Source organism: Microtus oregoni, unplaced genomic scaffold, assembly GCF_018167655.1.
Source record: "Microtus oregoni isolate MIOR12 unplaced genomic scaffold, Mior012 000001F_ref0000356, whole genome shotgun sequence".
NCBI lineage: Eukaryota > Metazoa > Chordata > Mammalia > Rodentia > Cricetidae > Microtus > Microtus oregoni.
Window position 1 is genome coordinate 9,993,429 of NW_024543060.1, and position 25,064 is coordinate 10,018,492.

General features: G+C 39.3%; 1 protein-coding gene across 2 annotated transcripts in view; it reads right to left on the reverse strand.

Moving 5' to 3' along the window:
• The window catches only part of Xpo7 (exportin 7), a 45,812-nt gene extending 26,287 nt beyond the window's left edge, over positions 1-19,525 (reverse strand). Inside the window, exons 1-11 of one of the 2 annotated variants that reach the window (XM_041667920.1) lie at positions 19,469-19,525; positions 18,819-18,965; positions 16,062-16,155; positions 14,395-14,561; positions 13,147-13,212; positions 8,730-8,834; positions 6,979-7,144; positions 5,699-5,772; positions 3,881-4,000; positions 2,205-2,351; positions 498-670 (exon numbers count right to left, since the gene is read on the reverse strand). In XM_041667920.1, the coding sequence (XP_041523854.1) occupies positions 498-670; positions 2,205-2,351; positions 3,881-4,000; positions 5,699-5,772; positions 6,979-7,144; positions 8,730-8,834; positions 13,147-13,212; positions 14,395-14,561; positions 16,062-16,155; positions 18,819-18,965; positions 19,469-19,489 (1,280 nt within the window). In that variant the 5' untranslated portion in view covers positions 19,490-19,525. Of the gene's footprint in view, positions 1-497; positions 671-2,204; positions 2,352-3,880; positions 4,001-5,698; positions 5,773-6,978; positions 7,145-8,729; positions 8,835-13,119; positions 13,213-14,394; positions 14,562-16,061; positions 16,156-18,818; positions 18,966-19,468 lie in introns of both variants that reach the window. The other variant, XM_041667916.1, reaches the window with a different exon arrangement.
• Between the last annotated feature and the right edge of the window lie 5,539 nt (positions 19,526-25,064).

A 25,064-nucleotide genomic window follows, 5' to 3' on the forward strand; every position in this document is an offset into this window, starting at 1 on the left:
AGATCACAAGGTAGTCTTATTACTATTTGTAGTTTACAAAAAAAGGAACTGCAGGAACATACCCAAAAGTATAAGCTATTAAAACCAGTTTCCTGGGTCTAGACTCTTTACACATTTCTCCACCCTCCACCACTGTCTCCTGGAAGCTAGATGAATTGAACACAGGCTTTCCAGTGAACTTCATGAATACTTATATTTTGAAACGTCTTGTCATAAACAGTGAGACCACAAACTTGAGCCTGTATGATGGCTCAGCAAATAAAAAATTTAAAGAAACATTTAAAGAAAATCAGTGGTAAGGGCAAGCACATGCAATGCATTTCTATCACAGACATTGCTGGGAAAGGTAATATCAGGGGACATGAACAAGGTATCGAAGGAAAGAGAGACAGGCGGCCAAAACTAAACATAGCTTTGTCAGTTTGGGATCTGACTTCTAGAAAGTCTGATACAAGGTTGCTGACTAGGGAATGTGGTGGTAGTCCATGTTTCCTTACCTTAGAATGATATGCACAGATTCCAAACGGGATGTGATATAGGCTTTGGTGACCTCAGGAGTATATGTTTCCAGCATATGGGGCTCGGTGGCTTTGACATATGGCACGGAGGCTGCCAGCCGCTGCCACAGGCTCAGGAGATAGTGCACACTATTTGGGGCAAATTCCCAGTGCTGAGGATCAACAAAAGAATAAAAGAAAGTTTTTTATTTCTGCACACAAAATCCCAAGCTATTTGATACAAAGAATAACAAAACAGCTAAGTTTCTGGGGGCCTGAATCTGTGTATGGTAACTCATTTAAGGCAGCTACTAGTGGTGGTTTAAATGATGTTTCCAGTGGGCTTGGATATTTAAACACTTAGTTCCCTGTGGGTGGTGCTGCTTGGGAAGGTTTAGGAGATATGGCCTTGTTGAAGGAGGTCTGTCATGGGCAGGGTTTTGAGAGTTCATAGCTTTACCAAGTTCATTCTCTTTGCTGTTGAGGATGTGAGCTCTCAGCTTCCTGACCCTATCATGCTTGTCCCTTGCTAACTGCCTCTCTACCACAATGGACTCTTTTTTATTGGTTTCTTTTGAGGCAGGGTCACGCTACACAGCCCTGGGTGACCTGGAATTCACTAAGTAGATGAGGCTCATATAGATCCACTTGCCTCTGCCTCCTAGGTGATGAGATTAAGATATGATCCACCATGCCTGGCCCATAATGGACTCATCCTTCTGAAAATAAACTCTTCCTTCTGTAGGTTGCTATTAGTTATTTCAGACTTAAGAGTTTAATGAGATAGAAGGTGAGTCTATGCTGGCTCTATAAATCTAGATGACAAGAAAGATGCAGGGAGTGGGTCTAAGACATTAGGATGCAGGAGAGTCACTAGTCTCTGTGAACCAGAGCCTAGTGATGAGACCCTGCGTCCTTCAAGCTCTCAGGTGATTGTGATGTAAATCACACAGCAAGAGACCCTAACTGTGCTGTGAGGTGACAAGAGGGTGAGGTGAAGGCTGAGTTTCTTTCCTTCTTCAGTCTAGGCCCCCCAGTTCTATCTTGTGCTTTTCAGAGAGATAAAAGACTTCTTCTCACCGGGCACGCCTTTAATCCCAGCACTCGGGAGGCAGAGGCAGGCGGATCTCTGTGAGTTCGAGACCAGCCTGGTCTACAGAGCTAGTTCCAGGACAGGCTCCAAAGCCACAGAGAAACCCTGTCTCGAAACCATCCCCCCCCCCCCCCAAAGACTTCTTCTCTCAGTACTGAAATAAACCCAGGAGGGCTTTTAGTATGCTAAGCAAGCACTCTACTAGAGACCTATGTCCTTAGCCCTTTATAATTTCTAAATGTTCCTCTAACCAAAGTCATTAAACTTGTTTTTCTTGTAGTGCTGGGATCAAATGCAGAGTCTCACAAATATGAAGCAAGTGTTTTACCACTGAGCTACAACTCCAATCCTTTCCTTACACTCTTATAAATTTAAGTAGTCTTCAATGGGAACTACTTTGCAGAGTATGCTATAGGTATGTGTGAGTATAATAAAATACTCTTTATGGCTTCCTGTGATTCTGAGGATTGAAGCAGTACCTCATACATATTAGGAAAGTGCTCAACCACCAAGTTATAGTCAAACTCCAATAATATTTTTATAGGGTTAAAACCAAGATGCAAGAGATGAGATCCCAATAATTAAACAGAAAGACACAGTGGTGAAAGACAAACCTGTAGGCTGGTCACTGTGAAGTTGGCTATCAACCGGATAACCTCAGGGTAGTTTTCCACTTTTACCAATTCTCCCAGTTGGTAGTTACTCTTTAATCGGGCCAGTAGTCTGCAGAACTCATGGTAATTGTTTGGGTCTGATAAACTCTGGCAACGGCATAGAAAGAAAATAAAAATGGAAAATATGATCACCACACTCCAAGAATGCTGTATGCTTGGCACAGCATGGGAAAGTCTATTTTTTAGCTTTTGGACTGCAAATCCATGATTAAGAACACAGGTATAGAAGGCTTCAACACAAGTCAAGTACTACTTTAAAAAGGTTTGATCACATTTATTATCACATCAGTTCAAAATATTCACCCATGATATGGGATCATTAGCTTCAAGCGTAGAGTAAGAAACAGAACCTAGAAGGATCACACTACTTGCCTAAGGTTGTAAGGTGATCAATGGCAGAAATGGACACCATCTTTGATGTGTTTGCTTCTCATAGACGAAAGGGATTAATTAATTTCAACATATGTGAAACAATCACTAAATGACCTTAAATGAACTTAATAACCTTAAATGAGCTAAATAACCTTAGTTATTATAAACAAAAGTGGCACAAGTGTTTTCATGTTGTATCACAAATATCAGATATTTATCGTATACTAGTATATAACTATATGAGTACTACAGGAATTTAAAGGTGCCAGTATATTTGTATTTCCTTATGAATACTATTCTTTTTTTTTTTGATTTTCAAGACAGTGTTTCTCCGTAGCTTTTGGTTCCTGTCCTGGAACTAGCTCTTGTAGACCAGGCTGGCCTCGAACTCACAGAGATCCGCCTGCCTCTGCCTCCCGAGTGCTAGGATTAAAGGCGTGCGCCACCACCGCCCGGCTTACTATTCTTTATTAATGATCAGGGCAGAAACTTTGTTTTGTTCATATACAAAATCATGCCACAAAGTAAGTCTTAATACAGTTTGTTGAAAAAAAAAAAGGCATTTTAAACAGTTTAAGTATATTTTAAAGTACACTGTTTCTAGAATTTCTTTTCCCAATTATAGAGAATACTTGAAAGAAAAGTGGTTATTACATGAATTTTGGGGGAAAAAAGAGAGAAAAGAAAATTCATCGAATTATAGATTGTATCTTTTTTTTTTTTTTTTTTTGGTTTTTCGAGACAGGGTTTCTCTGTGGCTTTGGAGCCTGTCCTGGAACTAGCTCTGTAGACCAGGCTGGTCTCGAACTCACAGAGATCCGCCTGCCTCTGCCTTCCGAGTGCTGGGATTAAAGGCGTGTGCCACCATCGCCCGGCTAGATTGTATCTTTGAAAAAGAAATACTTCCCTTCCCACCAAAAGATAGCCTTCTATGTTAGGTTACTCATGTCAATATTAAACACTGAGAAACAAAACCAATCTTTAGATTCTTAATTTCTTGAGGAAGTAAGAATTGCTGGTTCCACCTCTGCTGGCTTGTATCTAATGACCTCTTCCCATGTATTCTAGAGCTATAGGACCCATGTTCCTCTCTGCAGCAAATGCACCCACAACTATCCACACATCTTCAGAAGTCAGACTATGCTGCTTCCTGGGATTCCTGCCATGTGTAGCTCTTGATAATCTTCCTTCAGATTTCAGTCATACATGTATTCAGTGTATACACACATTCTCAGAAACCTTACCTGTGGATTTTCCAGTATTCGTTTAACACCATCAACGAGATGAGAGAGAAACTTGGCCCTCTCAGCATTGTTAAATAGGGATCTCCGGACTGAGGCAATCTGTACTAAGCAGGACAATACCTGCAAGCAAGGCATAGCACAGAAACACTTAGTAAGACGGCCAGCCATAGCCTCCTACAATATTCATTAGCTTTATCAAAGAAAGAAACATCCAATCCAAATTCATCAGAGCAAGGCCCATGGCTACATTCAGCTTGGAAATTCTTCTTAGTATCTTTGATTATTCTAATCACTCTTTGATTCTTTCTTATATATTTATTTAAGCCACAAAAAATGTCAAGTAATTTATTGCTTCAATAAAGCTTGAGGTTTAGATTATTTTTGTCTTAATAAAAGCAAGTTCTGCTCACAGAACTATATGACAAAATAATCATGTCAAATCTATACCCTGAAAAAAAAAGTTTTCTTCTCTTTCCCACTGTGCTAATTTTTTGTTGTCCGTCTTTCTATATCTAGTTTCTGGTCTTTTCTGCATGTTGCATTCCCAGGAAGAGGGATATTAGCAGTAGCACAGCTGTTGCTTTTGCTTTGGGCTGGCTTCAGCCAGAGAAGCACTAGGGAGGTCAGAAGGTAGAAAGACAAAGATGCTCTCCTTTCAACCCTCTGGCTGGACTACAAACAAGCAGTTCTTCTATAAACTGCCACAGTGTTTGCTGTATAGCTGTCTCCTAGTATATAGGCTGAGCTCTCCCAGGCCTGTATTCCCACCAGCTGTAAAGGGCACATGTCACCATGCCTTGTTGGGTCACTGTGAGTATGCTCAACTATAAACAGTGTTTTCACTGACTACCCCTCTGGACTGTGCTTCCTTTTTCTGAAGTGACTTAAGGATACACATACACTGAATTTATATTTATGCTAAAGGGAAGACCTGTGTTAGTTTGGAAAAGTACAATGACCAGGAGAGTGATCTACTGCAGAAACACCATCCAGATCCTCCATTACTTACTTGACTGTGTTCCTATGTATATTTCATGTAGAATATTATTTAAGTCCAAAATCTCCAGACCAATGAGGCTTTAGAACTTGAATAATCTTGTGATTTAAGGTATGTTAATGCTAGATATGATCCCAATTCTTTTTGGGAGAAAGGCCTTTCAGTTTATCATTTATCAATATGCAACTCTGGCCTCAGAGACTTTCTTTTCTTCTTTCCCTCAAATTTGGTATGTGGAAGATAGGATGATTTTAAATCCCCAATACAGTGGTCTCCAAGTGCCTGGATTACAGAAGTGCCTGAAGGATTTAAAAATCGTCCTATGCCAGTCTCAATGTGTAGCTAGACAAGTATCAATATCTCACATACTAGCCTGTGGTGTTAACTAGGGTTACAGACAGGACAGAAAGAGCTTGACAGTTAGCTATAACCTGACAAGACAGGACGAGTTAAAAACAATCAAGACTCTGCTGCTAGAACTTTTAGGTTATGACCTCAGCATCAGCATGCTGGGTACATAACGTACATAATGTACACCTATGCTATATTTCTACCACTACCACCCCCCCCAGATAAAAAACAAAACAAAACAATAAAAACCCAAACCAAAACACCAAAAACAATTCCAGGGTTTTTCTATATAGCCCTGGCTGTCCTTGAGCTTGGTATGTAGACAAGGCTATCTTTGAACTCACAATGATCGTCTAGCCATCATGTTTGGTTTATTTCTATGATTTTGCAAAACAAAACAGACCTAAAGATTATTTACCAATGCTACTTTCTAGAACACATTTGCTTTAGAAACCGTGGTTCTGACTTACCAAAGGTGAGAATGAGGGAGGGATGGAATGATACAGGTCAAAAAACAGCTGTAGAGTTGAAGAGTCTAAGAATGCTAGGGAAAATACAAAGGATATGACTTTACCATGGTTGCACAAGTCTACTTTTCCCAGCATTATATATTATGGGCCATAATCTTCTGATTATTTGTCCAAAAATATCTATTTTCTTAGAAAGTGATAAACTAGTGAGATTTGTTTTCTTTTTTCCCCTTTAGGTTAGGCACTGATTTTGACTCTTCTATGAAGTTTTTATCCTTTTGACTCTGAAAGAACCCCTATTAATCTTAACCCACAGTTTGTCCTTAGGAAAAAAAAAACACACACATTGAAATTCTTTTATTTTATTTAAGGTTTTATTTATTTACTTATTTATTATGTACAAAGTGTTCTGTCTGCATGTATGCCTGCAGGCCAGAAGAAGGTGACAGATGTTACTACAGATGGTTATGTGTCATCACGTGTTTGCTGGGAATTGAACTCAGGACCTCTGGAAGAACAGGCAGTGCTCTTAACTGCTGAGCCATCTCTCCAGAGCTATTTTTTATTTGTTTGTTTAAGATTGGGTCTTGCCATGTACATGGTGGCCTTGAACCTGGGATCTTCCTGCCTCAAGTAGGATGACCACAGGTAAGTGACACTTTATGAAATCTTGTTTTTAAGTAACTGAAGTGAGTGCTTGAGAGATGGCTAAACAGTTAAGAGCACTTCTTCCAGAGACTTGAGTTTGGTTCCCAGCACCCACATGGTGGCTCACAATTGTCTGTAACTCCATTCTTGCAAATCCAATATCCTCTTGTGGCCCCTGAGGGCACCAGACACTCAAGTGGTTTACAGAAAAACGTGTAAGCAAAACACACATATACATAAAATTAAAAAAACAAACACCCAAGAGTCTGATGTTCAGTAATTCTAAGTTCTCTTATGCTTGGGGGAATCTTATAAGACTCTTCTATGAGCTAGGCAGTAGTAGTGCATGCCTTTAATTCCAGTACTTGGGAGGTACAGGCAGGCAGCTCTCAGTGAGCTTGAGGCCAGTCTGGTTTACAAAGCGAGTTCCAGGACAGCCAGTACTGTTACACAGAGAAACCCTGTTTCAAATAAACCATAAAGACTCCTCTATGAATTCTTACCATGTTGTAAACAAAGGCATAAAAACACTAAGTTTTGTTCAAAGTAAATCAAGAATTACAGGGCCTCTCTGGATTATCCTACAGACACAGGGCAGGCAGGCTTAGACTTAGGTTGGAGTTCTCTGTTACCTGATCTCCAGCTGGTGGGGATCTGAACTGTACACAGGTCATCTGAGGACTCATCAGTAGATGTGCCGATGAAATCAAAGTTCAGACAGTTATGGGTGAGTTTGAGCAGCTGCATCAGCAAGCCATGCTGACTTTCATCATTCAAGTTCAGGTTCTTTCCTGATGCCTGGAAAAATTTTCACACAATGAATGAACTCCAAACACTTCTCTTTCCCCTGCTTCAGAAGCAGGCTGCTAAGCTGGAAAAGGAGGGCCCTACTTTAGCACAGTAAATATTTTCACTCCAGAAAGATGTTGCACTTTTATTAACAATGTTATCATGAAAAAAAAATCTACTCTTTTAGTATTAACATATGTAAAAATATGAAATTGATATTTAGAGAAATCCCCTGGTTAATACTTCTTTTTCATAGGTAGTCACAATGGCCACTGAGAAAATCCTAAAGCAATACAAGATGTGGTGTTTGGGTCTGCAATCTTAGTATTTCTAAGTGTGGTTTATTTAAAATGTGGATAGAGTTCAGAGTAAGATTTACAATTCCCTTCTCTTTGTAAAACTATCATTATCAAACACTTTTCTAATGAGAATTAAAAAAAAAATTTCTCCTGTATATTACATATCTGCAGACTTATAGCTAGATACCAGTCCTTAAGTATCTGTGGTAACAGTTTCCAAGGATCTACTAGCTGGCCCTCAGTGACGAGCTGGCTAATTATTTCTGATAGCGTGAAGAAGAATTTGATCCTTAGTTTTCTCAAAAGCTATTTCTCTCAGATGTCAGAGCTTTGTCCAGCAAGGTGCTGGACAATGGAATGTTTATAAATCTGGAGTATAGTCAAGTGAGTAAATGATGGGTGTTGTTAATGGGGGCAACAGAAAGGAAATAAATTTGTTTCTAGAGCTAAAATTGGGAAATATCAGAAAATGAGAATACAAATACATAAAAGTGAACCTAAAAACCCAAAGGCTATCTTCAAGTACTTCCCATGTTGAAAAAGCCACCTGACCACTGTTACACATGAGTAGGACTCTCCCTGCTCCCTTCCTTAATCTTTGATTCTGTAGCCTAGGCATATTGCATCGTGACAGGCTTACCATTTTCTGTGACAATGGGGATTGTACTCAGGCTCTCAAGCATGGTAAGTAGTCTACCTAACTTTTTAAATTAAATTTAATGCTATAAATGGATGAAATTAAAATCAGTTCTCTATTTAAAGCAGATAATTCCCTTATATGATACTGTCTACCCCTTTAGGTTATTAAATCTAAGAGGATGCTGAAAAATTCAAAACCTACTCTTCTTTACAGATGTTGCTTGTTTATTTGCTTCTTTTAACTCAGCAGGGGACAGAGAGTCACATAGTTTTATATGGTAACAATGTAGTCTGAACCTGCTTACAGAACACTTAAGAATCTTAAACACCATAAAGCTAACAGGTTTCCATTCTGTATAGAAACATTTTATGTGGCCATAGAGTAACAAATTTCCAACTTTATAGTAAACTAGATTCCTTGAAGACAGGAACAAGGAATAAATGTTCACTTACTGCTTTTCACCTAGATGAATAGCGTTTAAATAGGGGAAACCATGCAATCCTTCCTCTTAGTCAGTGATCAACCTGGCTAATTGTTTTTCCTCCAGATGTGTGTAATGTGAGAGATGATGGTCTCAGTCAGATGATCTCTAACATATCCCACCCACTCTTACTCTTGAGAAGGGAACAGGAATTAGGACTGAATATAACCATACCTGTTTTAGTAAATTGCAGGAAAGTGTGAAGATATCAAACAGTGACGAGTCTCGAAAAGAAGAGGCTATTTTTCTGTGTTTGGTTAAAGGATGGGTGGTGTCTGCCTGTGTAGAAAAGAATAAGCCAATGCAAGTTTTAAAATTAATTCCTAGATAGAGGGTGGTTCATGTAGACTTCAAATAAACCAGAAGGATTTCCAATAATGCAAATATAAAAACAAAATTCATTTTATAGCTTAAATTATTGTTAAATCAGATCTAGGAAGATATGAAGAATGGGGTGTGTGGGAGTGTTGCTCGTGGCCACCATGATCATTTCTCTCTAGGGTATAGAGAAAAAGCAAAACTACACAAACTGTCAGTATTTATAGCCAGCACTTACTGTCACATTGTATTGTGGCTTAGCTACAAAACCAGACAGAGCAGCAAGATTGGGCTTTGGTAAGTTAAATCATCAAGGCTGAAACAACTGCCCAATTACAAAACAGTCACTAATGGCCATGAACTTGAAAATAAATGAATGACCTGTGGCCTCACTTCATTCTCTAACCTATTTCAACATAGAAATGATTTAAAAAAATTATTTATTTATTTTAATGTATGCGTGCTCTATCTGCAAGTATGCCTTTATTCCAGAAGAGGGCACCAGATCCCTCTGAGATGGCTGTGAGCCACCATATGGCTACTGGGAATTTAATTCTGCTGGGAATCTAACTCGGGACCTCTGGAAGAGCAGCCACTGCTCCTTACCTCTGAGTCATCTTTCCAGCTCTGGAAATGAGATCTTAAATGGTTCTAAGGGTCTCTCATTCCACTGTTTTTTTCAGCTGCTATAGAATAGTATATCTTGCATTTTTAACACGTAGTAGACACTCAACAGTAGAATAAAAGAATTAAGGTTGTCTATAGTATTTGTAGTCTAGATACTTATTGAAACTTAAATTTCTTTGATTTACTGGTCAACACATCCAAGAGGGGTACATTTGTTTCAGTCACACTGAAGAGTCATATAGCAAACCTTCAAATGCCATCTCTAGGTTCAAACAGGAATGGTAAAGAAAAGTGTACTTTCTGATTTGAATGTGCCAACCAATAAATAACGGAAAATTACTTAAAGTTCAAAATATTCCAACTCTACTGTCCATACCACTGTGCTGTGTATGTCTTACATGATGAAGCTATGCTTTTTCTTTGTTTTTGAGACAGGGTCTCACTATGTAACCCTGGATGCCTTAGAACTTGTTCTGTAGATGTAGACATGGCTGGCCTTGACCTCGCAGAGATCCACCAGTCCTCCCTAGTTCTTGGACTACAGGTGTGTGCCACCATGCCATGTCATTGCTAAATTTTATACATACATAGTACTATACTGTTGTAGTGATCATAAAAAACATGTTACCAGCCCGGCGGTGGTGGCGCACGCCTTTAATCCCAGCACTTGGGAGGCAGAGGCGGGCGGATCTCTGTGAGTTCGAGACCAGCCTGGTCTACAAGAGCTAGTTCCAGGACAGGCCCCAAAACCACAGAGAAACCCTGTCTCAAAAAACCAAAGAGCTAGTTCCAGGACAGGCTCCAAAGCCACAGAGAAACCCTGTCTTGAAAAACCAAAAAAAAGAAAAAAAAAATGTTACCTACGTCAAGCCCATTTTCATCTACTGCCTCATCCCCCAACCCCACCAGTACCGGCAACTGAATTTAGGGCCCTGTGCCTGTAGGTAAGCCCTCTACCATGGAGCTATGTCCATCACTTCTGCCAGTGACCAGCTTTGCTGGGGGTTTAGGTCCCAAAGAAGATGTATGGAGTAGGAGACAGACAGGATTTGTGGGTGAGTCCATAGGCTGCCATCTTTTAAACTCTATAGTTGCGTGTAGAAGCTGGGGTGTGGCTTGAGGAATCTAGCATTGACCTTGACAATAGGCAGGGCCACAAATTCCCCACCCAGAAATAAGAATTTGTCTCCTTTTTGGTAAGCAGGTACCTTCTTCAAGCCCCTGATCGGCTAACTAAAGTTCAAAATATTCCAATTCTACTGTCCATACCACTGTGCTGTGTATGTCTTACATGATGAAGGCATTTTGGGATCAGACACTCCTTATAGAATATTGTAGTTTCTTAGTTTATCCAAATAGCTAAAATTTAAAAGTGAGCAAAGAAGCTAGACAAACACTACTCTGAACATGAGCAGGCTTTAGGAATTTATAAATCTTGATCATCAAATACCAAGCATATGTTACTTATAAGCTGTTAACTTGAATGGGACTAGGCAAAGTTATCATGCTATATGGTTCCAAGGTGTTGGGAATTTTTCCCAAAGAATTACTTTGTTTAAAAAGTCTACCATTGTATGTATTATTATCCTTCACCGAAGTCTACACAAAATTTGCCAAAGGGAAAGGTATAATAGTGACAATCATTAAAAACAAAAGTAAAAGGGTGCTGGAGAATTAACTGTGCTCGGCAAAGTTGAAATGACAGAACTTTGTTGAGCAGCAATGGTCACCATATGGTCCATGCCACATCCCAATCACTTAAGTAAAACACAGGAAAAAAGATTTTTTTTCTTAAATTCTTTTTTTTTCAAGACAGGGTTTCTCTGTGTAGCAAGGGCCTGTCCTGGCACTTGCTCTGTAGCCCAGGCTGGCCTTGAATTCACAGAGACCTCTGCATCCCAAGTGCTGGCATTAAAGGTGTGCACCACCACCGCCCGATGAAAACCTTTTTGTTAAATACTAACCTTCATGTTATTTAGAGGGTGGGGAGCGAGCTTTGAGAGAACATTAAGCCTATGGTTTTTGTATTTGGTTAATGGATGCTCTCTTTACTGTACAGGTAACAGTGGTTGAACATTCTGTTGTTAGCAACACAGGATCTGGTATAAGACTATCTTTAGATAGTAACTGTGAAACTGTAGACAAATTATCATGTATCAGTCTTCTTATCCAGAAAATGGGACAGTTATAATACCCACCTCACAAGATTGTTGAGAATAAAATCAGCACATTTTCATTCTAGAGCTTAGAATGGTGGCAGGCCTATCATAGTTACTTGAAAGTCTAAGCTATTTATACTTTGTAACTACTGCTCATAATGGCAACTCCATCTAATACAATATAGACTCCCAATCTGAGCAAGCTATAATCTAGAGCATTAAAAGAGCACCAATTCATTCAAAAGTTCTCAGGGTTAATAAAACATCTGCATAATTATTAGCAATAGCAATGGCAATGCCAATGTAATTAATATGCTGGCAACTTAATGTGAGATGTTACAACTAATATCAATACTGACTTATTCAATAATTATAAAATTCTAGCTAAATATAGAAGCAAACAACCAAAATGATATTAGCCAGAGCAAAAATGGGAAAAAAAGTGAAAAGAAAAAGAAAAAAAAAGGGGAAGAAAACAACCACTGGTGTTTCCTCTGTAATACTTGGTGACATCAATGGCTACTTGAAAGAATAACTGGAAAAGGAACATTTTATTCACTCCAAAAGAACACCAGCAAGATCTTTAGTAGTAATACATGGAAACTTATATTCACTTATATTTTTAAAATTGTATTTTATATTATCTATTTTTTGGAGACAGGGTATCTAGTCCAGGTTGGCCTTAAACTCTGATCACCCTGTCTACACCTACTATGTGCTGGGATTTATAGAAATGCATCACCAGGCCTGGACGGTGTGGCTTGATGCATGCCCCAGAAAAGCACTTTACCATTGAGCAACAACCCTAAACTTGGGAACTGAAAATTTTTTTTTTTGAGGGGGGGAGGAGTGAGAGTGGTGTGATGTGAGGGAGTTTGAAACAGGGCTTTTCTCTCTGTAGCTGTGGAGCTTGTCCTGAAACTCACAGAGAACCGTCTGCCTCTGCCTCCTGAGTGCTGGGATTAAAGGCACACGCCACCACTTCCTGATTTTTAAATACCTTTAGCAGATAATAATGTATACAGGAGCAGATGGGCCACAAGCATGACACTGATTTCACTTTTAACATTGCTATTTTATAATTAAACTCTTTCACTAGCATAAGGAAGTTATTTCCTTTCTTTTTAATCTTAATACATAGCCCAGGCCAGCCTTAAACTCATAATGATTCGCTTTCCTTAGCTTCCCACATTCTGTTATAGCTTTAGATGACATCATTCTCATCCTAAAAAGTACACTGATATTATCAGAAAAACTGATATGGGAGAGTACTGGTGATCTCAGAAGCAGGCTGATTAAAAAAGAGTGATGTGGACTGCATTTACAGAGGAAAACCAAATGAATCTATTTTGTTTAAAAAAGGCATTAATCACTTACCGCAAAAGCACACAACTGCCAAAAAACATCACCCCACACACAGCAGAAAGCACCAATATTAAGGAAAAAAATGTGTCACTTACTTCAATAAGGAAGGCTGTAGCACTTACTTGATTAATTTCATTGGTGAGCTGAGATAAAATTGTGACGCCAATGATGCAGTACTCAACACTGTCCTAGTAAGAAAATGCACAGGAGAAAGTTGGCATGGCCTGCCTCTGCAATGCACTCATACTATTTAATTACAGAGTCTTTGCACTAGGAAAACTGCATAGAGAAGGCAGCACGAAAATAGTTTCAACCTGCTGCCTTATGGAAAATAAAAACCACCTTCCATAAAGACTGCTGCATTTAAACTTATTAATGTTTTAATGGAAGTGCTCCAAAGCACCACAGCATAAAAATTATTGAAAAGGAAACTGCAAAGCATATCTTTAGGCAAATCCCAAATACATAACCAAGTTTTAAAGGGGATTTCTTTTATAACATTAAGAAAAAGGTAAAGAGGGGGACTGGAGAGATGGCTCAGCAGTTTTCCAGAGAACCTGGGTTCAAACCCAGCACCCACATGGAGGCTCAAAACCACCTGTAACTCCTCCAGTCCCAGGGAGATCAAAGCCCTCTCTCTACTGGTCTCTGCAGTTAATTACCTATGTATATTACACAGAAAGAACAAATAAAGCAGTAAATTAACATAGTTTGTTCTGTCTCATCCATAACTCAAACAATGCTACTAATTATTATTATTTTTTTGTTTTTCAAAACAGGGTTTCTCTGTAGACCTACTAAGTTATTAAAAACAAAAATGCTTAGCTTATAGGGATGAGATAAAAAGAGGGTACTCTTAAAAACTGAACTCTTTTGAAGATTATTTGGAAATATCTTTGGACGCTATAAATACTTTTATCCTGATCGATCAGCTTCAAGGTTAGGAGTCCACTGACAGATAAATGTATTCAATATGTGACAAGATGTGTGTGCTGGGGTAATTACTGAATACTTGACAGCCCCCAATTGAAGCAAACTAAATGCTCATCTGTAGAATACCAGTTAATTATTTTATAGCATTTTAGCTTGACACAATATGTAGGAATCTCCAGAATTTATTTAGACAGGATTTATTTATGCTAAATGCAAAAAAGGTCACACATAGGATAAAAAAAGATGGAGAGGAGTATTTCAGATGATATTTTACGCAATGTAAAAATGCAGATAAGCATCAAATCTATTTCTGTTGTTTTCCCCACTTCTATTATAGTACGTGTACATGCACACGCATGCATGTGTGCATACACACACACACACATTCACTCACTCACTCACTCACTCACTCTCTCTCTCACATAAGTACACTGTACCTGTAAAAACCTTGTGACATCTGTGATTGCATTTCTGAAGACATAGTCATCCTTCTGACAGTCAAACCAGCCCAGCTTTGTGATTCTGGCGTATAACTGGATGAGTGCTTGTGTCACGAAAGTAGCCAACTTTGGCCGAGTAGCAAGGTAGTTGAGCACATAGTTCCCTACAAAAATGAAACAGTCTGCATGTTAAGGAGGCTGTAAATACAGAGGGTCGGTTCCCTCCTACCCCGAGATAGGGTTTCTCTGTGTAACAGCCCTAACTGTCCTGGAACTAGCTCTGTAGACCAGGCTGGCCTTGAACTCATTGGCCTGCCTCTTCCTCCAAGTGCTGGGATTAGAGGTGTGTATCACCTCCGCCTGGCGAAAATCATGATTTTCTTTTTCAGAAAAAAGATCTAAGCCTTTGAATTTAGAATTTTACAACACCATAATGAAGAATCTGAAGTTAGAGCAGCCTTAAATGTACTCTTAAATGGCTAAATACTACTGCATATGTAGAACTAAAAAATCCTCTAATCCCAGCACTTGGGAGGCAGAGACAGGCGGATCTCTGTGAGTTCGAGGTCAGCCTAGTCTACAAGAGCTAGTTCCAGGACAGGCTCTAAAAACTACAGCCAAACCCTATTTTGGAAAACTAAAAAAAGAAAAAACAAACAAACTGTTATGGTTTTGTTCCCTTTAAGAGACAAGCCACACCCATTCCCCTCCCCATCCGCTGAGGCAGGCTGATCTTCAGCTTCCGGCCTGAGCTCGCTCTCTTTTTCAACTTCCTCTCAGAGAGGCAGCTTCGTTTCTGCCTCTCTCCCCACTTCTCTGCTTCCCCCTTCTCTCTCTTTCTCCTCCTCCTCCTCTTCCTTCTCTCTCTCTCCCTCTCTCTCTCTCTCCCTCTGTCCTCCCTTTACCCCTCCTCCTCCATAACCCCCTGAATAAACATTCAACCTCACCCTGCATGTCGTGTCTCTCCATGTGTTTCTGTCTTCTGCCTGCCTGACATGTGTCTCCCTGCCTGGAACCAGCCATTGCTCAGGGACCAGCAGCCGTCTCTGCCTGGGGCCTACTGCCTGCTGCCACATGGCCCGCCACCACTGCTCTGAGACCAGCAGCTGTCTCTGCCTGGGACTGGCTGCTCCCAGGGCCTGCTGTCTGCCTCCACATGGCCACTGCCACCGTTCAGGCCACCACTCTGGGACCGGCAGCCATTTCTGCCTGGGACTGGCTGCTCCCAGAGACCGCTGCCTGCCACCACATGGCCCACTGCCACCATTTGGGACCTACAGCATTTCTGCTGCCTACTGCTGCGGGGATCTTGCTGCATTTTTAAAAAAGAACAACACAAACAAACACAACTTTTTCCCTAAGGTATCAGTGACAATAAAAAGATGAAAGAGGCTGGGTGTGGTGGTGCATCACTATAAACCTAATAGGTGTGAGGTGAGACAAGAGGAGTTGAGGTACACAGTGAGGCCCCATCTTCAAAACAAACTAAAAACAAAAAGTGAATAAAGAAATGTGTTAGCAACCAAAGGGATGGTTTACAGAACTCTGGGAAAAGCCTGAATCCTAGATACACTTAATCACATTCAACTATTTAACTATTTAGTTACTATTAGCACATTATGAACCAGATTTCTTTAAGACAAAGCAGAAAGTTCTGTACTTACGAATATCTATTCGCTGTTCCAATGGTAGTGGGTTGTTTGTTCGTGACACAAGCTTGGTAAGGCATGTAGCTGCTAGCAACTGGGAGTAGGATGACTGGAAAAAGAGTAGAAAAAACAGTGAACATTGAGTGTACCAGATAATCAGCTGCAGGTTTTTGTTTTGAGATGTTTTAATGATGTTTCACAAAGTTTCACCTTGGGACATTTCTGCAGAATAAAAAGAAAATAACTATTGGACAGAATAGTCCGCTGCACTGCATAGTTCATATGTCCATCAGCATTGCTCTGGGGGAATGCATATGATAGCTTTACAGTAAACTTCAGAAAACTATTGCTGAGAAAAACTAGGTCCGAATAACGGAGTATTATCTTACTCTCCAGTGAGGCTTTTAAAGAATTTTAGATTCAGAGCACTAAAACATCCCAACTGGTCATAACATGAAGAGGAATCATGTATGGTGACCTTACATAAAATCATGCAACAGGAACAGATTCAGAATCATTGAAAATAATCTAGCTAAGGGTCAAAAATAATTGTCCATGAAACTAAGTCTTAAAGACATCCATTCATGTTAGTATTTTTATATAACACTACCAGGCAGAAAAAGATTCTTAAGACTAAGAAAAAAATTGTTGGTGGTGCATTCCTGCAATCCTAGCACTCAGGAGGCTGAGGCAGGAGGACAGTTGTGAGTTCAAAATAGCTAAATGCTATATACATGGAGACCCTATCTCAAAAACAGCAAAATGAGTAAAACAACAGAAAAAAAGTTACAAAAGTGACTTGGATGTGATTTGTACTCATATACTTGAACACAGTTTACTGTAAAGTTTTATTCATAATTTTAATAGATTTGCCAAATCACCGAGAAGTCTACACAGATTAAATACAAGGAATCCAACATTACTGTTTTCATTCCGCTTCTGTCTATGTTGTTAACTGTCAGTGAGAAACTAGAGTCAACAGTTCAGAGTGCATGTGGGCTCTGGGAGCAAGGAAGGAAAGAGCTGGTTGTAATGTCTCCCGAGACATGTGCTCCATACCAGTTCACAGTGACTACAAGAAAATGCAGATGCTATGTGCAGAAAGCTTCAGTCTGACATCACTTTGTAATCTTCAAATATTTAGAAAAAGGGTTAGATCTGTTAGGAAAAAATCCTAAGACGAGCGGCTCTGATGGAGCAAAGAAATACAATCAGGTCAGATCAAACCAAATTAAAATGCCCATCGTTTTATTAAATACAGTGCTGAGTGCATGGCGGGGAGACAGGAAAGCGAGGAGCACATACAAACCCGGAACCCCGTGTTTCTCCTCTGGGAACCCACCTAAATATCCTGTGAGAGTGGTCCTGACCTCTCCCTGGCATTGGATTTGGAGTCCAGACCAAAGCAACTCCCAGGCCAAGGGGCTGGGATGGGTGCCAGGGGCTAGGGCTATGCTCCAGACTTAACAGATCCCTGAAGTGAAGGTTGTTTGAAAAAGGGTGATTTTAACCAACTATAATTTAATTATTACATTAACATTTTGACAATACTAATGAAAACTAAACAGTAAGTCAATTAGAATTTAATTTTCAACAAATTAGCCATTTCACATTTTTATGTTCTTTTGGCTTGAAGGATATTTTTTAGAAGTAAATTATTATTACTTTGGATTTTTTTTTTTTGAGACAGGGTCTAATTTTATTGCCAAAGTTGGCCTTGAACTCACGGCAATTATCTCACCGCTACGATTACTGGAGGCACGAGCTACTCACTGCCCCTGAAGTATTTATAATAAAATATTTTAGGGATACACTTTTGTTCAGAAAACAATATTGCACCATCATTTCTATTTCCACCTCCACCAGGCTCACAGTAAAACAGCTATTGTTTGTATCTTTTCTTAGTTTCTTCCCTTTTATCTGTAGAAAAGATAATATAGGTATGCACATCTAGAAAAAAAACAGGATTCAACTGGGTGTGGCAGCACGTGCCTTTAATCCCAGCACTTGGGAGGCAGAAGTAGGCGGATTTCTGATTTCAGATAGTATGCTCAAAAGAGTTCTAGGATAGCTAAGGCTACAAGAGAAAAACAAAACAAAAAATTTAAGTTATGCTGTTCCTTTGTCTAAGGAAAGTCAGGCCAGGTGTTGACTCCCCTAAAGCTGAAGTTACTGGTATTTGAGAGCTACAGACATGGGTGCTGGGAAGCAAGCTCTGGGTCCTTTTCAAGAACAGTTTATGCTCTTAACCACTGATCCACCTCTTCAGCCTCAGTTGTCAGGGATTCTAATTCTAAAACCTAAACTTCCTAGGTAGACGTGGTCACACTTTAAATTAGCGCGGGAGTCAGATGCAGTAGGATCAGGAGTTCAGCTACGTAGCAAGTTTGTGGCTACCCTATATTGTTTTGAGACTGCCTCAAAAAACTAACAAAACAACACTTTAATTTCCACTGTCATGGTGATGTGTTCTTAGATCTGTTCAGTAAGCAGTAAGAGCTGAGGAGAACACAGTATGTACAACAAGGACTTATGTACTCCCTTATATCCTACAAGGGACAGGAAGTGACACTGAAGCATAAAATCTGCTGCAGGACAGAAATATGTGTAAAGAGTTTATCAATTTGATTGATACAATAGTGTTCAAGACTAAAATGGATACAGATACCTTTAGACTCAGAGCAGAGACTATCCCAGTCTATCCCTAAAGTTAGAACCAGAGCATTTTACTTAATTTTTGTTACTCTTTAGGACTTGTTAACGCTTACGTACACTTCCCCTCTCGAGGAGCAGCTGGCACTTGCTCAGGCAATCAGGGCTGTTGGTGAATTCAACCAGGGCTTTCTCCGCCTGCAGCCGAGTGGTTGTGTCTGTTGTTTCATACAACTGTTTGCACAGATTCTCTAGCTGGGCCAGGCTCTGGAAGAGTTCAGTAAGAAATGTCAGTCTAGGCAATCACCTATCTATTGCACTCTCACTTGGAATTCCTGGACAGAGATAGCAATGCTCAGCGAAGCAATAACTGCCACTCATCAGATCAAGTAACCTTTATTTTATAACCATGTAGCTCTATTTGAAGCATTAGAAAACAAAATGATATAACGCCTAGAATACCTATACAGTTTTGAGACATTCCTCTGGGAAATAAACACAAATGACATACTTTCCCTTGTAAATACATACTTCCTAAGTTCTTCCAAAAAAATTTCAAACAAAAATTCAAAACTTATTTTGTCACCAATTGTAGAAGAGGAATTGTTGCTAACATCAAGCACATAAAACATAATTTAAATGCAACACAGAACTTTACATGGTTTTAAATATTTTCCTTTTGAGCAATAGTTGCTAGCTTGCAGCTACCTATATGGATAAAGACATCACCCCTAAAAAGTTTCTAGAACATTTGAGAATGTGGCACACACCTTTCTCCCTGGGTCCCGCATGTCTGAAGTGCAGCACAGTCTTCTGATAGATTTAAATTCTTGCTTCAGTTCCACATTTAAAGTGAAAGGGTCAAAATAAATTCAACCCTAGCATCTGCTTTCTTGGAGATAAGACAAGGGACACGCCCCCAAACAAACCCTTCTCTCCAAATCTTGAACCAGTTCCAGAGACGCAGAAATTTGGGCGTGTGCTTTGTTTACAACCAAAGGGACACAAACAAATCTACTTCCACTCTACTTGTGCTCAAGGAAAAGTTGAAAACTAGTTAAAACCACACTTAATTACCCCCTTTCACTGCCTGAAAACAACAGCAAATGTGTAAGTCTTTAACAACGAATGGTTTGGACTTTAAGAACTTTCAAAAGTAGTAAGCAAGGCTTGGGTTAAGTAGTTTCAGAAACCTGGCTATTAGAAGTGATCACTCAGACAAGAATAAAAAGAGTGATATTGAAACAAGGTGTGGAAATGGCCCGAAATGCCTGCCCTTTGGGCAGGATTCCTATTTCATTCAATGTGATGAATAAATCCTTACCATTAAACAAATGACAACGAAGGTAGACACCAGCGTCACTCCAGGAAACCCTCAAAGGGTAAAACACCATCATTCATCCTCAAAAGGGAGCAAACAAGTGTCCTGGGTCTCAGTGAGGCTCACTTGTTTCTGACTTCCAGCTACTTCTCTCTAGCTTCAGCCCAAAGCAGAGACATTTGTAGCTGTGAAGTCAGATCAAAGTCTAAAGTTCTAAGATCCCATGATTCCCATTCTACATGGCTCAAAAACACAGAGACAGAGGAGATATCTAACTGTATATATGCCACAAAACACTTAGGAATGTCATTACATGCTGGTCAGTACTGACAACGAAATCAGTTTATTTATAAATTATTTATAGCCGGGTGGTGGTGGCTCACGCCTTTAATCCCAGCACTCGGAAGGCAGAGGCACGCGAATCTCTGTGAGTTCGAGGCCAGCCTGGTCTACAAGAGCTAGTTCCAGGACAGGCTCCAAAGCTATAGAGAAACCCTGTCTCGAAAAACTTAAAAAAAAAAAAATATATATAAATTCCCACATTTTTTTTTTCTTGTTCTTTTTTGAGACAGGGTCTCTATAGAGCCCTGGCTGCCCTGAAATTCTCTCTGTAAATCAGGCTGGCCTCGAACTCAGAGATTCACCTGCACATGTGCCATCCTACTCAGTTAATCCACACATTTTAAAACAAAAGATAAAGTCTCCTTCACAGGTTTTGTTTCAATATCAGACTTCAATTTCCTCATGTAAAATGATTCCCTTATAACAAAAGGAACAAATTATTTAAAACAGGCAACAAGGACACCATTACTGAAAAGTGTGGCTTTAAATTTGATATTAGGTAAATGTACACACTCTGAACAGATACCCTCAAAATAGACTTGCAGCTGCTTAAGGTATAATGAGGCTCCTTAAGGTCTGATCAATCAGTTCTAATAGCTTCCCCACATCAACTCTTCTTTATGCTTAATTCAACAAAGTTGTTCATGCTAGGATGGCTAAGCATCCCTTATTACCAAATTCAACAACAGTTCATGGTTGCTGTTTTGGTTTGCTAACTTAGCAGATAAAACACACTAAGGAGTAAGACTGGTAATGAATGAATCTTCAGTTCATGAAATAAGGCTGATTAAAAACAACAAAACCAAAACTGAAGTCTGAAGAACGACAGCTCCACCTCTATGTTTCCAGAACAGTTAACAGTTTGATCCCACAAAATCAGTGGCAGTGTCTTAAAAACACAGGGCTAACAGTCACTTTTCTATGTTGACCCAAGTACCCAGAGAAGGCAAAAGGAATGAAGCATGTAAGGTCTTCTGTTCCTAGTGTTTCTACAGCAAATCTAACAGCTAGGATGACTTTAAGTCTCTTGCTTTTACATAACCTAAAATAACTTATTATTATTTGATTAGCTATCATAGCTTCTACTTCCAACTTGAAGCGGCAACAACCCACCACAGCAGGAGAACCGATGGTCACCTCCTCCCTACTGCTACATGGTATGATGCTACTCTTGTCACAAAACAAGCCTCCAGATGTAAAGGACTATTTTCTGTTCCTGAAACTGTCATGCCTATAGTCCACATAGCAACCTCTATCTGTTGCCACCGAAACAGAAAAGCAGTTACAAAATAGAAGAAATAGAAGATAATCTTCAAACTAGCAAAGTACTGCTTTATTACAAGAACCTCAGACCATTAACCCTAGCCTAGAATCAGCCTGATTTTGCCAATAGTCACATGTTCAAAAATTACCTACATACACGCTTATGTGTATACACACATATAAAATACAAACTATAAAATATTGCCCAATTATGCACATTTCAACAAAAGAACTACTGCTGAGACCACGGACCTCACAGTGTGATGATTTAGTTGAAGAGCTGATTCTACACAAGGAAAATAATTTTGTTTGTACACTGGATACTGTATTACACCACAAAGCAGAAATAGCTTGGAATGTATCTTTTTTTTTTTTTTTTTGGTTTTTCGAGACAGGGTTTCTCTGCGGCTTTGGAGCCTGTCCTGGAACTAGCTCTGTAGACCAGGCTGGTCTCGAACTCACAGAGATCCGCCTGCCTCTGCCTCCCAAGTGCTGGGATTAAAGGCGTGAGCCCACCGCCTGGCTTTGGGATGTATCTTAATTAGTTTTTATACTATTGGTTTTCAAATACCTAACAGTTAAATTAGCCTCACTGCTTTAAAAATCTACTTTGGAGATTTCCACTCACAGATTAGGATTTTTTTTTTGGAAGAGCTAAATACTTTTCCATTAATTAAATGTAAGTATTACCTGGAAACAAGCATAACCCATGAAACAGACCCGTAGATGTTGTTTTGAGTGTATCTTTGACCTGACTGCTGTCTGATAGAAGCCACCATGACATTACAAAACAAAGGTGTAGGACACTAGTCTTAATGGGAAAACAAATAAACAAATAAGCAAACAAACCAAAACCAGAGAGAATTTATTAGTAGTCAAATTTTCATAATTAGGATGTTTTAACTATAAAAAAGGAATTGGTAGAAAAAAATTAGGCCATGTCCAATCCATTTAGATCCTCATTAGCATTCTGCACACAAAAAAACATTAGTGTCAGGGATATTAAAAGAGAGGATACTTTTCTGAACTTCTGCCAGAAAAGGGGATACCTGGAGACTTATAAAGTAAATGGGATAGATGGACAAGAAAAAATATTGAGTCAAGATGGTATCTTATTGTTAATGAATTATCCAGTCAACACAGGAATAACTAAAGAACTCTTAAAAATTGGCAATTATTATTGATAGGTTAAAAGAACAGAAGGTCAGCAAGAAGGCAGATAAAGGTGCCTGCCATGCAAGCTGATGTTGATATCCATTATAACAAACCTGTTCACTCTAGGATGGCTAGGCATCTGTCATATTAAACCCACAGATCCCCAGATTCCACACAAAAGTGTAAGGAGAGAACAGATTTTACAAAGATGTCCTCTGCCCTCAACACACTCACTGTGGCACATGTACACGAACAAATACACACACCAAAACAGCAAAATAGAAGTATATTGTCATTTGTATGTTTATTATATAAGAAAACCTGAATCTAATCTAAAGTTAGTTAAAAATTTAATCTAAAGTTAGTTACAACTGAGAAATGAGATTATGGGAGATTTGAAACTTCTGTAATTTGAATAATGTGAAGACTAGACTTTAAAAACTACATTAAAAACTACATTAATTTACTTATGCGTGTGAACTTGCTGTGGCCAAGTGAAGAGAAAGACAACCTGACCTACAGGACTTTGAGCCTTCCACCACTTGGGACCCAATTAGAGAATGTAGGCTGTCAGACTCGGTGGTAAGTATCTCTATCTACTAAGCCATCTTGCTGGCCCTTGAATTTTTTCTTTTTCAATAGAGAAAATAGAGACTTCTATGAAGCCTTGATTGGCCTGGAACTCGCTATGCAGAACAGGCTGGCCTCAAACTTGCCTCTTCACTCGAGTACTGGAATTACAGGAGTGAGTAATTATATTTTGCTTATATCTTAAATTAAAAAAATATTATTTATATGCACGTGCCTAAGTGAGTTTATGAACATCATATTTGTATGGGTGCCCACAGAGGCAAAAGAGTATTGGATTCCCTGAAAAGCACACTTATAGATGGCAGCTACCCACATGATTTGGAACTAGAAAAGGAACCTAGCTAGGTCCTATGGAAGAGCAGTAAGTACTCTTATCCAATGAACCATCTCTCCATTCTCATGATTTTACAACTATGTGGGCAGAGAACGTGCCCAAGGTTATACAGAGGAAACACTGTCTTGAAGAAAAAAAAAAAGTCCTGGTCCAAAGCTACGGACTAAAAATCTAAGGAATATTTTATTTTTAATTATGTGTATATGTGTGTATCTGTGCACATTAATGCAGGTGCCCACAAGGACCAAAAGTGGGCACCAGGTCTTCTAGGGCTAGAGTTATAGGCAGTTATAAACTGTCCTATGTGGGTGCTGGGAACTCAATTCCAGTTTTCAGTAACAAAAGTATGCTGTTTTTATTTCTTTAGTTTTGGTTTTTCCAGTTAGGGTTTCTCTGTGTAGCCCTGACTGACTTGTCTCTGTAGACCAGCCTAGCCTCAAACTCAAGAGATCAGCTTGCCTCTGTCTCCCAAGTGCTGGGATTAAAGGCATGTACCACCATATCCCAAACAGCATGCTTTCTTAACTTCAGGCGTCTCTCCAGCCCCCATATCAAAGTTTATAATACTCTATAAGCAGGAAAAGAAAAAAACCCCGTATCTTCTCCTGAGTAAATGGAGCACGGGGGCAAGAGGAGAAGGGAGAAGGGGAGAGGAAGGAAGGGAGGGGAGCGGAGTAGAGAAAAATGTATAGTGTAATAAAAACAAACAAACAAAAAAAAATCAAGAAAAAAACCCAAACCTTATCTTTATTTTAAAGACAATTCAAGCTATTCTTTTTCTTTTCTTTTTCAAAATCAACTCCTTTAATTAGTAATGATCTTATTTAGTTAATTAGGGACAAAGACTAACTATGAAGTCCTGCGTCTGCTTCCAGAATCTTGGGATTACAAGTGTGTGCCACCAAGCTTGGCGGTAATAATTTATTAATAGTGATCAGAAAGTCTTTTTCAGAAGTTAATTAAAAATTGTATTTGTAACTAGTTTCTATTTTGTTCTTCATATTGGTGGTTTTGACTTGTGTTGGCCTGGAGCCTGGAACTCACAAAGATCTGTCTGCCTTGGCCTCCCAACTATTGGAATTAAAAGCATGTGCCACCAAGCCTAGCAACTATTGGTAGTTTAAATGAGCAGATAACCGCCCCCCCCCCCAAAAAAAATACCCAAACGTCAAAAATCAAAACCAAACACTTAAAGTTTCTTCCTATTTATAAAATTAACAGAAGATAATCTTTTGAAGCTAAAGCCAGCTTGGTTTTATACATTTAATTTGATTTATTTACATATTACCAGCCAAGTTCTCATTAGTTATTTCAGAAAGGCTTATTACACTGGAGTCAATAGTCAGTATGAAAATTACTC